Here is a 16,093-nt window from a genome sequence, read left to right on the forward strand (position 1 = left end):
CCCAAAAAAATTGGCAATAATCTGTTGAATATTAGTCTTTTCTTGGAGCAATTATTACACAAATACTGAGAACCATCTCCCAATGTCTTTCTGAATTATGTACATTTAATCCAGATTGTGTTTATAATTGGTGAATGCTGTCATTCTGTTGCCTTAAATGAATAAAGTTACAGTTTTTGTGTAATATGTTGTCTCATTAGCTTGGCACTGTCAGTGCCTTGACATCACACCAAACGCCAAGCTAGCATCAAGGCGCTGACATTGCACCTGATGCTAGCATGAGTTGAGTTCATCCATTGGGCCTCATGTATCAACATGCGTACGGCGATATTTGAGCGTATATGGGGTGTACACCAAGTGGCACAGCCACTTGGCATTTATCAATGTGGTCGTTGGCGTACGCTGCGCTGAAAATATACACCAGGTCGAGAGGTGGCGTAAATTATACACCAAAATGAACCAGTGCTGGAATCCACATAAAAATGAAACTGATCAACATGATAAACAGTGCCATTATACAAATCAATGCATATGTTACATAAATAACACTTACATAATAATCAATACAAATCCCGTTTTTGCGGGATTGTTGGTCTATCGAGCACGATCCGTGGCCACAGCGCTGACTGCAAAGAAAGCGCTGCTCGCCTTTTTCTCCAGAGCCTGGAGCCAGAGCAGCGCTGAGCTTAACTTTTTGTGGTGTGATCATTTTAGACAATGAAACTGATAATTACAACTGTAGTTTCGTCATTCCCTTCCCCCGTGCTGCAATCAGGTTTTGTTTTCTCCATTCATCTGTTACAATAAAATAAATAAAGAAATACATTTTAAGAATAAAGAAATCTGAAAAATTAGGCGTGTCTTATTGAGTAAGCAAATATCCACGTCAAGAATTATTGACATGTGAAAAGAGAATACAGTGGTCCCTCGCTATAACGCGGTTCACCTTTCGCGGCCTCACCGTTTCACAGAGTTTTTAGTCCAATTTTGCATGCTTTTTTAAAAGTGCATTGTGGTCTGCATGTCTGTTTATAAGAATCTTCTAGCCCAGAAGAAAAAAGAGCGCCAACAACTACTCATAACTGTGTTTGTCACTCAGAAACAGACACCTGCAGCCAGGTGTGAGTGGAAAAAGGCGCGGTGTCAGGACGCAGAGGCGCGATCTGTGAAATACTGGTCAGTCACTATTAATAATTTCTTATGTGTCCAACCTCGTAGGTTAGTCATTAAAATTAAATTCGTTAGTTCTAAAAGCCATCATAATTATTTATAGGAAAACTTTCTATTTTTATTTCTCAAACAAATGTTTGGGCCTGAAAACAGGTTGGTCTTATTTTTCTACTAAGGTTTGAACTTTGAGAGTGTTTACACATGAGAGAAAAGTGAGAAAATGTTCATGCCTGATTGAGAAAGTGTATAAAGTGGTTTTACAGGGTTTTTACAGCTTTAAAACGTCTATAATAATTGTAAAAAATAATGCTGACTACGTCGCGGTTTCGCGTATTACAGGCTATTTTTAGAACGTAACTCCCGCGATAAACGAGGGACCACTGTAACACTTTTTTGATTATACTACAAAACAATTGATACGACGGCCGCTTTTGACGCTCTATTGGCATGTGTCGTGATTGGTGGAGTTCTTTTTCTTTGCCGTCTTCCTGGCTTCCATGTCGTAAAATGAGGGTGTGTCTGAAGCGGAGTCTGAATATTTATGGGCGTGTTTATTATAATTATGATTGTTTTCACCTGCCACATTTATCAAGGTCACGTCAGGCGTACACCGGAAATGGGCAGGTGCGCACTGCTTGATACATGTCACGGCAACTTTGGTGTACTTCAAATTTACACCGTAAATTTACGCCACAAGTGCGCAACTTTGATACATGAGGCCCATTGTGAGCAATTGAATTTATTATGTGCTTAACAAAATATGTACCTGTGGTGTCTGAGAACCTGAGCGATGAGAGCGTCTTAAAGCAGTGATTGACCTCACTAGTGTCACATAAAGCAATGCTAACAGGCTAGTGTCAGCATGAAAACTCGCTAGCGTCACATGAGGTGATGCTAATGGGTGTCACATAGCATGATGCTAAAGGGCTAACACTGGCATGAGCTAAGATTTAAGATTTATAATGTGCTCTTTAAAAAAAAGATCCTCCATTTCACAAAAATGAGGGTTCTCAAACTTGTTAGGCTGCACTAGCAACAAGGAAACAGTGTAAAAGGTTGAAAGTTCAAGGATTCTTTATTCTCATTCCAACCATATAAAACATGAAAGAGCAAAATTGTGTACTCAGTTTTCGCCAGGCCTAATGATAATTATTAATAAATAGATAATAGATTGAGTACTAACATAAAGTAAACAATGTCAGCATCATGACCCTGAGCAATCCTCAACCGGTATAAATCTAATAAATATAACAGCAGAAGGTCTATTAAAACCATATAAGACCATTTAAAATACATTAAAATACTAAAAGGGAGTAAATGTTGTGAAAGTGTAGGAACACAGACCCACAACAGGGGGCGCAAATGAACGGACAATGGAGGAAGTCAAATAACAACACTTTACTGTTGTGAATGAGCACAACAAACACGGCAGGTCACAATAGTATGCAATGAAGTCAATTTACAGAACGTGTCATGTGGGCAGGCTCGAAGATAAGAGACGTCTGTCCAAAGCAGAACCGGAACCACACGATTTCCTCCGCCACCGAACCCCGGGAATACTGGAGCCGCCAAGTCCCGAACTCCCAGGTGGCCACTGCCTCCGCTTGTCGGATCTGGTACTGCTGACGAGGAACAAAAACAGTTAGATGTAGGTGTGTTTATACCCAGCAACACGTATGGTGGGAAATCCACCTCCACCTCTCGTCGAAAAGTCTGCTGTCAAAAAACACAAAGCAACAATATTCTTCTGTCGAAAAGACAACTTGATTGGCTGAGCTCGTTACCTCCTAAGCATAGCGATATCTCGGCAAAGAAGTGGAGATGTCGTCCTGCTGATATACGATTGAAGATCAGATGATTGGTGACAGCTGTCACAGGTAATAAGTGACAGCTGTCACCCCGGCTGCTCCTGTGAGGCGGCGGCGCCCTCTTGTGCCTGGAGCCCGCACTCCAGGCAGAGTGCCCTCTGGTGGTTGTGGGCCAGCAGTACATCCTCTTCAGCGGCCCACACAACAGGACCCCCCCCTCAACGGGCGCCTCCTGGCGCCCGACCAGGCTTGTCCGGGTGGCGGCGGTAGAAATCGGCCAGGAGGGCCGGGTCTAGGATGAAGCTCCTCTTCACCCAGGAGCGTTCTTCGGGTCCGTACCCCTCCCAGTCCACCAAATACTGGAAGCCCCGGCCCATCCTACGGACATCCAAGAGCCGGCGCACAGACCAAGCCGGCCCATCGATGACCCGGGCAGGAGGCGGTGCCGGACCCGGAGCACAGAGGGGTGAGGTGTGATGCGGTTTTATCCGGGACACATGGAAAACAGGATGAATCCGCAGTGAGGCCGGAAGCTGAAGCCGCACTGCGGCTGGACTGATGACCTTGAGTATCTTGAAGGGACCGATGTAACGGTCCTGCAGTTTTGGGGAGTCCACTTTGAGGGGAATGTCTTTTGTCGACAACCACACCTCCTGTCCTGGCCGATATGCAGGGGCCGGGGTCCGCCGGCGGTCTGCATGGGCTTTTGCCCTTGTCACACACCCACACCCGACGGCACTTCCGCAGGTGGGCCTGGACCGAGGGCACACCGACCTCTCCCTCAACCACCGGAAACAACGGGGGCTGGTACCCCAGACACACCTCAAAAGGGGAGAGGCCGGTGGCAGAAGACACCTGGCTGTTATGGGCATACTCGATCCAGGCCAAATGGGTACTCCAGGCCGACGGGTGCGTGGCCGTCACGCAGCGCAGGGCCTGTTCCACCTCCTGATTGGCCCGTTCTGCCTGCCCGTTGGTCTGAGGATGATACCCGGACGAGAGACTCACCGTGGCCCCCAGTTCCCGGCAGAAGCTCCTCCACACTTGCGAGGAGAACTGGGGACCGCGATCGGAGACGATGTCTGTTGGAATCCCATGCAGCCGGACAACGTGGTGGACCAGGAGGTCTGCTGTCTCCTGGGCAGTCGGGAGCTTCGGGAGGGCCACGAAGTGGGCCGCCTTGGAGAATCGGTCCACTATCGTGAGGATGGTGGTGTTGCCCTGGGACGGCGGGAGGCCCATGACAAAATCCAGGCCGATGTGGGACCAGGGGCGATGAGGCACAGGCAGCGGCTGGAGCAGTCCCGGTGCCCTGCGGTGGTCAGCCTTGCCCCTGGCGCAGGTGGTGCAGGCCTGGATATAATCCCGGACGTCGGCCTCCAGGGACGCCCACCAGAAGCGCTGCCGGACAACTGCCACGGTTCTTCGCACCCCCGGATGACAGGAGAACTTGAAGCCGTGACAGAAGTCCAAGACTGCAGCCCTGGCCTCTGGTGGGACGTAAAGTTTGTTCTTCGGCCCGGTTCCGGGGTCCGGGCTCCGTGCCAGGGCCTCCCGGACGGTCTTCTCCACGTCCCAGGTGAGGATGGCCACGATAGCGGACTCCGGGATGATAGGTTCCGGTGGATCCGACAACTCAGTTTTGACTTTGTCTTCATGCACCCGGGACAAGGCATCCGATCTCTGGTTCTTGGTCCCGGGGCAGTAGGTGATCCGGAAGTCAAAACGGCCGAAGAACAGTGACCAGCGGGCTTGCCTGGGGTTCAGCCGCTTGGCGGTCCTGATATACTCCAGGTTCCGGTGGTCAGTGAAAACCGTGAATGGCACGGACGTTCCCTCCAACAGATGTCTCCACTCTTCAAGAGCCTCTTTCACCGCAAGGAGTTCTCGATTGCCGACGTCATAGTTCCGTTCAGCCGGGGTCAACCTGCGGGAAAAATAGGCACACGAGTGAAGGACCTTATCGGTCTATCCGCTCTGGGACAGCACGGCTCCTATCCCTGAGTCAGAGGCGTCCACTTCAACCATGAACTGGCGGCTAGGGTCGGGCTGCACCAAAAATGGCGCAGTAGAGAACCGTCGTTTCAACTCCTTGAACGCGGCTTCGCACCGATCCGACCAGGTGAAGGGGACTTTTGGAGAGGTCAGGGCTGTCAGGGGGCTAACTACCTGACTGTAGCCCTTAATGAACCTCCTATAGAAATTAGCGAAGCCGAGGAACTGTTGCAGCTTCCTACGGCTTGTTGGTTGGGGCCAATCTCTCACCGCTGCAACCTTGGCCGGATCAGGGGTGACGGAGTTGGAGGAGATTATAAACCCCAGGAAGGACAAAGACGTGCGGCGAAACTCGCACTTCTCGCCCTTCACAAACAGTCGGTTCTCTAACAACCGCTGCAGGACCTGACGTACATGCTGGACATGGGTCTCAGGATCCGGAGAAAAGATGAGAATATCGTCCAGATATACGAAGATGAATCGGTGCAGGAAGTCCCGCAAGACGTCGTTAACCAAGGCTTGGAACGTCGCGGGGGCGTTGGTGAGGCCGAACGGCATGACCAGGTACTCAAAGTGACCTAACGGGGTGTTAAATGCCGTCTTCCATTCGTCTCCCTTCCGGATCCGAACCAGGTGATACGCATTTCTAAGATCCAGCTTAGTAAAGATTTTGGCTCCATGCAGGGGGGTGAACACGGAATCTAACAATGGCAACGGGTATCGGTTGCGAACCGTAATCTCATTCAGCCCCCTGTAATCAATGCATGGACGGAGTCCGCCATCTTTCTTGCCCACAAAAAAGAAACCTGCCCCCATCGGGGAGGTGGAGTTCCGGATCAGCCCGGCAGCTAATGAGTCCCGGATGTAGGTCTCCATTGATTCGCGCTCAGGTCGTGAGAGGTTGTACAGCCTGCTGGACGGGAACTCAGCGCCTGGAACCAAATCGATGGCACAATCGTACGGACGGTGCGGGGGAAGGGTGAGTGCCAGATCCTTACTGAAGACGTCAGCAAGATCGTGGTACTCAACCGGCACTGCCGTCAGATTGGGAGGGACTTTGACCTCCTCCTTAGCCTGTGAACTGGGAGGAACCGAGGATCCTAAACACCCCCGATGGCAGGTTTCGCTCCACTGAACCACCACCCCAGACGGCCAATCAATCCGGGGATTGTGCTTCAACATCCATGGGATGCCCAAAATCACGCGGGAGGTAGAAGGAGTTACAAAAAACTCAATCTCCTCCCGATGGTTTCCAGACACCACCAGAGTTACTGGTTGTGTCTTGTGTGTGAGTAAAGGGAGGAGGGTGCCATCTAGTGCCCGCACCTGCAATGGCGAAGGAAGCGCCACCAGAGGGAGCCCTACCTCCCTTGCCCATCTGCTGTCTAGCAGATTCCCTTCTGACCCCGTGTCCACCAGTGCTCGGGCTTGAAGGGTTAAATCCCCGCTCAGGATTGTGACTGGGAGTCGTGTGGCAATTTGTGTGTGTCTTACTTGAATGTTTTGACCCCCCCTTAGCCCAGTCTCTAAGGGCGAGTGTTGTCGTTTTGGCCATTTGGGGCAGTTTCTCTGTGTGTGCTCAGTTGAGCTGCAGAGAAAACACTCTCCACGGATCAGCCTCCCCATTTTGGCCCTGTGCATTTCCCTAACAACGGCAGCAGGGGGAGCTGTTGCCCCACAAAGCGCTGCGGCTGTGGAGCGTGGGGAGGGCGGCCCCTTTTCGAACCCGGAAGGGAGAGGGGCGGCGCGTATCCGGTCACGTCCTTCGCCTCGCTCCCGACGGCGTTCCTCCAACCGATTGTCTAACCGTATAACGAGATCGATAAGCCCATCTAAATCCCGCGATTCCTCCTTAGCTACCAGCTGCTCCTTCAGAACCAACGACAGTCCGTTTATGAAGGCGGCGCGGAGCGCAACGTTATTCCAGCCGGACCTCGCAGCCGCGATGCGGAAGTTGACTGCATATGCGGCTGCGCTCTCGCGTCCCTGTCTCATTGACAGCAGCACTGTTGAAGCGGTCTCTCCTCTGTTAGGGTGATCAAACACTGTTCTGAACTCCCCCACAAACCCAGTGTATGCTGATAACAACCGTGAGTTCTGTTCCCAGAGCGCCGTAGCCCAGGCGCGTGCTTTACCCCGAAGCAGAGCAATCACATAAGCTACCTTACTGGCATCAGTCGCGTACATGACGGGACGTTGTGCGAAGACGAGCGAACACTGCATAAGAAAGTCCACGCACGTCTCCACACAACCCCCGTACGGCTCTGGAGGGCTTATGTATGCTTCAGGGGAAGGTGGGAGGGGTCGTTGAACGACCTGTGGAACGTCACTGTTGAGCACAGGATCGGCAGGAGGGGGAGCCGCAGCAGCGCCCTGAGGGCGCGCTTCCACCTGCGCAGCGAGAGCCTCCACCCTGCGGTTAAGGAGAACGTTCTGCTCGGTCATTAGATCCAACCGAGCCGTAAAAGCGGTGAGGATTCGCTGCAACTCACCGATCATGCCTCCTGCAGACGCCTGTGCGCCCTGCTCTTCCATTGGCCGTTCAACAGCCGGTTGACGCCCCTCGGGGTCCATGACGTTGGCCGAGATATCCTGTTGTGAAAGTGTAGGAACACGGACCCACAACAGGGGGCGCAAATGAACGGACAATGGAGGAAGTCAAATAACAACACTTTACTGTTGTGAATGAGCACAACAAACACGGCAGGTCACAATAGTATGCAATGAAGTCAATTTACAGAACGTGTCATGTGGGCAGGCTCGAAGATAAGAGACGTCTGTCCAAAGCAGAACCGGAACCACACGATTTCCTCCGCCACCGAACCCCGGGAATACTGGAGCCGCCAAGTCCCGAACTCCCAGGTGGCCACTGCCTCCGCTTGTCGGATCTGGTACTGCTGGCGAGGAACAAAAACAGTTAGATGTAGGTGTGTTTATACCCAGCAACACGTATGGTGGGAAATCCACCTCCACCTCTCGTCGAAAAGTCTGCTGTCAAAAAACACAAAGCAACAATATTCTTCTGTCGAAAAGACAACTTGATTGGCTGAGCTCGTTACCTCCTAAGCATAGCGATATCTCGGCAAAGAAGTGGAGATGTCGTCCTGCTGATATACGATTGAATATCAGATGATTGGTGACAGCTGTCACAGGTAATAAGTGACAGCTTTCACCCCGGCTGCTCCTGTGAGGCGGCGGCGCCCTCTTGTGCCTGGAGCCCGCACTCCAGGCAGGGTGCCCTCTGGTGGTTGTGGGCCAGCAGTACCTCCTCTTCAGCGGCCCACACAACAGTAAATACTGATTCCTATTCTTTTTTCTTCTTCAGTCTTACAACTATGCTAAAAAAAAAAATGCAAACAGCAGAGTTTTAAGTGGGCTACTCTACCAACATGGTGGCCTCCATGAGGTAGCCCCAAGCGATAAACTTTGATGGCGTCAGATGAGACCTTCCTGGAAATACAGAAAGTTGCATTTCCTCGACAGACCGGTTGAGGCTAGCTCCAAAACAGAGCACACTCCCATAGGTGTCCATGTTAAAATGTCCAACTTTAGAGCAGAAATAATCATGTTTACATCCTGGTACAAAAACGGTTTTGGTCACTATAGTTTGATCCTCCATGACAACTGCACAGCTGCATGGCTCAAAAGCAAGTCCACTCGATGAGGCTGCTAGCTGTTGTGGAGGCTGTGTCTGTTTCGTTTGGAGTATTTTACTACAAACCCCTGGAATAATATGGCTTGTTTTGTGGTGCAACATCCTAATGAATCATCTAAGATGTTTCTGCTGCAATATTCACGCTGAGTGAAATTCCTGTTGGATTTAATGTTGTATGATAACGGTGTTAGCACATTTAGCAGCTGTCAGTAGTTTGATATGTTATTTCCAATAAATGCACGATTACTTGGAGTATAAGCGGTTCATAACTTTTAATGTCCACAGCAAAGTAAACCGTTAGGAGAACCAGGAGGACTGGGGGCACCTCCCACCCCAGAAAAATTTTAAATTTATAACCCTTGAAACACTATTTCCTGCATTTTGAGGGCCACTTTGTGTTGCTAACTGAGATATTAAATAATGTGCGATGTCCTTTAAAAAAAAAACAAACTAGAAGCACTCAGAGAGTGCAAACCTCCGCCAAGGCCATAGGGTCACTGACCCTAGAGAGATTCCCTCCTTGGCACAGTGATCTATTCAACAATTCAGTGTTACAACCAAAACTATGATACATATACTTCTTTTCTTTCCTGTATATTTGACATCCTTGACCATGAAAACATACCACTAGAACTTGGAATCACTTTTATGTCTTTTTAGTTCAAAAGTTATTGTATAAAAATGATTTTTCAGTAATGGCGGTTTTCTTCTGGATGTAGCTCCATAACATTTGAAGCTACATCAAATCTGATGACACCTTACTGAATCAGTACAGATTCAGCTACAATTTGGAGTTAGTTGTGCATCTCTAGCTTCATTTGTCACCTCACACTGACACATTTTATATTTTCCCTATATTTTTGCATATTCTGGATTACTAGATCCAGAATCCAGATCTGATCATCACCAAACTTTGTTGTTTGATAGAACATTTGACTATGTTACACCCTAATATTTTTCAAGCCTTTCTGCCTTGTTTTTGTGGAGTTAGAAACTAGAATGTCAAAATTCCCCCTATCCCGCAATGGTGAAGAATCCTTTAAAAAATTCCTGGATCCGGATCATGATCCGGATCACCACTAAAATTTAATCACTTGTTCCTCTTGTCATTTCCAACCACTCCACAAAATGTCATCAAAATCCGTTCAAAACCTTTTGAGTTATCCTGCTGACAAACAGACAAACAAACAAACAAACGCGACCAAAAACATAACCTCCTTGGCGGAGGTAAAAAAAAAAAAAAAAAAAAAAAAAAAAAAAAAAAAAAAAAAAAAGAAAAGCCCCCCTATGTTGGTTAAATCACAGCATAAGGGATCTGAATCACAGCATAAGGGCCCCCTATGCTCAACTGCAATAGCGAGAACCCTGAAATCTATATATTAAAAGCCAAGTGGTCTCTGTGTCCATGTATGCGTATGTGCATGTATAACTTCGATTATGGACAAACTGGGGAGAGCTGACATTTGCCATTTCTTAAACTTATGTACTTTGGGTCAAGGACGCTGCGAAAAGGCAAAGTTGAAAGGACTAATAATTTTGGAGAAATTACAGATATTAACAACAGTGAACAATGGTCATTAATAATTACATTCTGGACTCACATGCCATTCCAGCAGGGGGCAGTAAATCATCTACATATTAAAAGCCAAGTGGTCCCTGTGTACGTGTAGAACTTCAATCACGGACAAACTGGGGAGAGTTGATATTTTTCATTTGGTATGCTTATGTATTTTGGGTCAAGGATGAGCACTGCCAAAACTGAACTTTGATAGGATCAATATTTGTGGAGAAACTAAGATATTACATAGCAAGAGTGAACAATAGAGGTGGGCGATACCGGGAATTTTGGTATTGATTCAATACCAAGTAAATACAGGCCCAGTATCGCCGATATCGATACCGATACTTTTTCATATTTAAGCTTCATAGATCCAAAGGATCCAAAAGACCTAGGATAGAATTTCGCCAAACATTGTACGTGACAACAAAATACTTTATTATCACAATCAAGATTTTTGTTTAAAAAAAATATCACTCAACACAACTTAAAACAAAATCTCCTGAGGTAGAGGGCTGACAAACCACAATACAAGGGTGTGCTGCTCTGTGTTGTGTGACACAGCGCAGTGCTGCTTTTACAGATAGAGAGTAGACTTTGATGAATCTCTGTGCGCAGCAGTCAGTGAGTGCAGGAGAGAAAAAAGCTTGAGTATCGATCTTTTTAAACGAGGATCATATCAATCAATATCAATACCAGCGTTGGTATCGATATTATAAATATTAGGATCGATCCGCCTGCCTTTAGTGAATAATGAACACTGATCATTACATTCTGGACTCACATGCTGTTCCAAATCATTATAGAAACGTTGCATAATTTATTACAACCCTTTACAAATGTCAGCTACCTATTTTAATAACACTACCCATTGTGGAGCCCGTGGAGCCCCACAGACAGCACGCTAGTGTATGGTTTAAAAGTGCTATATAAATAAATGTTGTGCATGAAAATTCAGTAAGGTATGCCATGATGCATGATGATTGCATGAAAATTCAGTAAGGTATGTCATGATGCATGATGATTGCATGGTATGTAACGCAGAAACACACTGCACTTGGTGTTTTATTATAAGCATCAATTTTCTTCTGCAGTCAAATTCCCGACATAATTACAATCTCGCTAAATGTAAAACTCTTTTGTCTGTTCTCCACAGACGCATGTGAACGCACCAAAGTGGAAACACAGGCTCTCAATTTGCACTGCACTTTTTTTGCACACGCTATTATTCGTTATTGCGGGGGGGGGTGGAACACAACAGACTAATTGTTTGCTATGACTGATTGCCTATCTTAGGTTTCATGGATAAGCAAGGTGATTTTAACAAGGTGCTGGAACAAAGTAGACCCAGAGGGACTCAGGAAACGTCAGGGGAAAATTAACTCCACTGCTCCAGTTATATGCTTTGGAAAAAGTATGTGAGGAAAAAAATATGTCAATAAAATAACAATGATATGACGTAAAAGCATAATATTATTATGTTTGAGCTTAAGATTTACAACTAATTAACCTAAAACTGTCACCACAACAAAAGATTCAATCAAACCTAAATAATTTTACATAAGTCAATAATATGTGATAAAAATGTACGTCCACCATCAGACTTTGTAAATTCTCTCTTTCGTCACTGCATAAGTGCGCTAATTGTGTCCACGTATCAGGAAAGCTGAGCGTCTGTGGGACTGTAATTGCATATGAGCACAATCTTGTTCTTTTCACAGTGGTCATTTATTACGACTTGTTTATGAGCTGGAAATAGGATGTGAAAAGCGGCTGTGAAGTGCAGCGCCGAGCACAGATCCTCACGTAGAACAAGAGTGGTATTGATTAATAAGGTCACCGAAGGCAAGGTTCAGGAAGGCGATAATCACAGAGGCCTGACGAGAGCTTTGACTGGTTAGAAAATACGGCAGAAAGAGGCAGCAGATAGATATGTACTTTTTAAACTAAAGGTTACCAGATCCATTTTGGGCTTTGGTTGTCATGTACTTTAAAATCAACTCACTCTATGATTATCAAATTGATATATCAATACATATTGAATTATGAAATATAAACTGTATTTATGCACGTTTTAATTGGGTTTATCGCAGGAATAAACATCATCCTTCCATGTATACGAGGTCTGTTAGAAAAGTATCCGACCTTTTTATTTTTTTCAAAAACCATATAACCAGAAAAAATCATAATGATTTTTATTTAATGAAATAAAACTAATCACTTATTAAGTTATAACTGTTATTTCAAAACTTAAAGCAAAACATTTCTTTGTAGGCATACAGGCCTTTATGACAACACAAAGACAGTGACCGATGATCACGCAATAATAAACAGGTTGGAAAGACCTGATGAATTTTTGTTATAAATTATAGATCAGCTCATAAAAATGTTGCTTTTTCACTTAAAACCATTTATGTATTTTTAAAGGTGTTAAAGTGTTTGCACTGAGCCACAAATTTGTGCAGGGTCGAGCACATGTCCAGACCTCAACAACATGCCAGTTGTAGGTCTGGCACGTCTGGCTGAACATACTTGCTGGATCCTATATACTTTCCAGATCTTGACCACAAATGAGGTATTCTTCCAGCACTTTGAGCCAAACGTGCACCGAGTCCTCCACACGTCCAGACATCTACCACATACCAACTATTCTTCTAGCAACTTCCAGAAGAGCATGATGCACAGTTGGACCTATACCAGTCCAAACCTCTTCCATGCATCAGCTATTGTTCCGGCACGTCTATCTACACATGCACATGAGCTCATTCCAGTACAGGTTGAGTATTCTTACATACAAAGTGTTCTTCAAGAACTTCTATTTGAACATATTTGTGGATTGCATGCGGGTCTGGACCTCTACCACTCTTCTGTCACTTCCAGCCAAACAGCCACAGTGGACCCTATATCACTCCGGCTGTCTACCAATGGGGCCGCGCAGTCTCGTTTGAACCCCTGTGTGATATTGTGGGATTTGACCATGCACTTCCAGGGACAGCCTGCCAGTGCACAACACAAACACAGCATCACTTTACACAGAAAAATGGTCTACTGTTTTGGTTTCGAAGCAGTCGCAAAAAGTACCGTTTTTTTTGGGGGGGGGGGGGGGGTCCCAGTACAGATGGGCACCAAGTGGTTAATGCGCTTGGTTTCAGTGCAGAAGGTTCCGGGTTCCATGTGATGTGGAGTTGCGTCAGGAAAGGCATCTGGCGTAAAACCTGCGCCAATTCAACATGCAGATCCACCTCGGATTTGCTGTGGCGACCCTGAGTGCAAACAAGGGAGCAGCCGAAGGGACTTACCTTTTTTCCCCCAGTACAGAAGGGAAGACAAAGCAAATGGGAGAGGTTGTGTTGGTAAATTCTAGTGAGATTAAATGTGAATAATGATAATGGGGGCTGTCCCGGGAAGTACAATTTTTGCGTCATATGCTCTTTGATTTAAGCCCTTGATCGACCACTCTCAAACCAGACTACGGTGCCCAGTTACCAGGTATCCTGGAACTGCTGAATGCACATGTGGAGTGACTCCAAAACAGGTCCAGACCGCCACCAAATGTGGCTAATTTTCCAGCCCGTCCACTTGCATGGGCGCAGCGGGTCCAATTAAGCGTCTGGACCACATACCCACTATACCTCTTGCATTTCCAGTTGCACATGTACCTTGGGTCCAATACGGATCTTGAGTTCTACCTGCTATATTACACAGAGCCATTGATGGAGCTGCCAATGAGGTGGTATTGGCTCCTAATACAACCAGATGTGCCCAGAGTGAGACATGTGAACATACTGCAAATATTTCAGACTTATAGCGGGATCGGACTTTTGTGGTCCAGACCTCATTTATTCATAAATATTTGACAAGTGCATATGAGTTGTGCCTAAAACTTTTGCACGTGTTGGAGTTCCAGTCACGTGACTGTGAAAATAAGACGCATCCCTTATGGGTCCAGACTGAACCATTAGACAGGTTCTTGGTGGAAGTGGACAGGTTCTTATCTGTGATCTGGTGCTAGCATTGATTCCCTGCGTGGCCGTGGACAGGCCACAGGGTCCGAACCGGCTCAATAGGACAACTCACGTAGTGTTTGGACGGGCTGCGCCTCTTCTCCACGTCCACGACTTTCACGTCCAGCACGGTCCGGAACTGCATCTTGATCCTGCAGAGGCTCTGCATGGAAGCGACAGAGAATCAGATCCACGATCACGAGAGACAAATCACAGCTTTCATGCCGGCGTCATCGTCATACAATCCGGCTCCTGGTGGTCTGCAGACTGATCTGACATCTCAGCTTCTCCTCCGTCGACGCCACCACCATCGATCTGATGGGAAAGTTATCAATAATCCGTTATCGGGTGGGAAATGTCCGCGCGGAGAACGCGCGTGCGGCCGTTCCGCGTCCCCGTGAAAAGAAGGGTGAAAGAAGAAAAAAAAAATCTGGTGAGAAAAAAAAAAAGTGCAGTCCTTTGTGTCTGCCACGATGTCTACAGGAGGATCATCTGCATACCTGTGGGTCAAAGAGCCACGCTGAGTGGAAATCCGCCTCCTGCGCCTCAGCACGCGCAGTGGGATCCGGAACACAGTGGGAAGGGCTTCATTCACGTCCTCAGGGAGACGTTCAAAAAGACAAAAATAGCGACCATGCCTCCCTCAGTAGGAACAGCGTCCACATGACGTCATTATTCACCTGAATTCATCATCCGCTGATAATTACCACGCTGTTCGTGAATGCATCCTCCTAACTTTCCTCTTTTCCGCACGTCAAAAAGCATTTATTCCCCAATCCTGGCTTAAAGATGTGAATTAAAAATATATACAACAAAAGAGCTACGTGCTCATGAAGCTGATGATGAGTTTGTTAATATAATCGTTTTGCAGTTTTCTGTCCGGAGACAGAAGTATCGATACAGATGTTTCACAGGCGACCAATCGGCGGCCGCCTTCACGAAAGTCAAAGGTCCAATTAACGACGAAACACTGCCCCCGTGTGTCCACACGCAGGGGCACGTCCCCACGCAAACACCTGTCTTTTTTAAATCCACCTGGACGGATCACATTAAAATTTGATCCGTGTCGGCTGTTCTCACTTTGCTAAAAATCAGATGTGGAAGCACAGAGTGTCTGCAAGTGGCACAGATGTGCGCGCACCATGCAGGCCAAAAAACAAAACAAAACATTCCATTCACATTTAAAATCCTCATTTGTTCACGGGGAAGAGACAAAATATTAGAGACCCTTTTGACATGATGCCACTGCAGCAGCTACACAGGATCAGTTTAATCAAGTCAGGATTTATGACAGTGCTGTTTGGAGTGTCAACAATCACATCTTCTTTATCGCCGATTTAGATCCAACTCCGCCAGATGGCATGAATATTTGAAGTTTAATCACTTTATTTCTGAGACAGAAGCAGATGTTTCAGTGTTTTACAGCACAAAAGCAATATCAAAACATTAAAATACAGAGTTAACACAAAAGTACAGAATAAAAACAGCAGGATAGAATCATTGAACATCATCGGAGCACAATCAGGCTCTACCACCTGTGATTTTTTTTTTCTTTTTAAATAAAGATTTGGGTTCCAGGAAAAAAACAAAACAAAAACAATATGAGTAAAAGTGTCAATCCACCCCCCTGCCCCCCAATCCCTTTACAGATAGTCAACAAATTTAATAAAAAAATCTTCCTTACATAAAACTTCAACAGTGTGCTGACTTTTATTAAAAGATTGTCTCAAAATTTTGAGCATAATTTTTTATAAATATATAATATGCATATATATGTGTGCGCCCATATACACACACAGGTGAACCTCATTAACTCACGTATGCGTAACTCGCGTTTCGGTTTTACTCACAGTCGATTGGTGGACCCCAAAAATTTAGACTACTGCATAAAGACTGCTGTATG

At 46.4% G+C, this 16,093-nt stretch overlaps 1 protein-coding gene across 1 annotated transcript in view; it reads right to left on the reverse strand.

Moving 5' to 3' along the window:
- Positions 1-14,929, reverse strand: part of LOC117525510 (SH3 and PX domain-containing protein 2A-like) — a 249,494-nt gene extending 234,565 nt beyond the window's left edge. Inside the window, 1 exon segment of the mRNA XM_034187367.1 lies at positions 14,264-14,929. Coding sequence (XP_034043258.1) covers positions 14,264-14,359 — 96 coding nt within the window. The 5' untranslated portion in view covers positions 14,360-14,929.
- Between the last annotated feature and the right edge of the window lie 1,164 nt (positions 14,930-16,093).

Source organism: Thalassophryne amazonica, chromosome 15 (assembly GCF_902500255.1).
Source record: "Thalassophryne amazonica chromosome 15, fThaAma1.1, whole genome shotgun sequence".
Lineage (NCBI taxonomy): Eukaryota > Metazoa > Chordata > Actinopteri > Batrachoidiformes > Batrachoididae > Thalassophryne > Thalassophryne amazonica.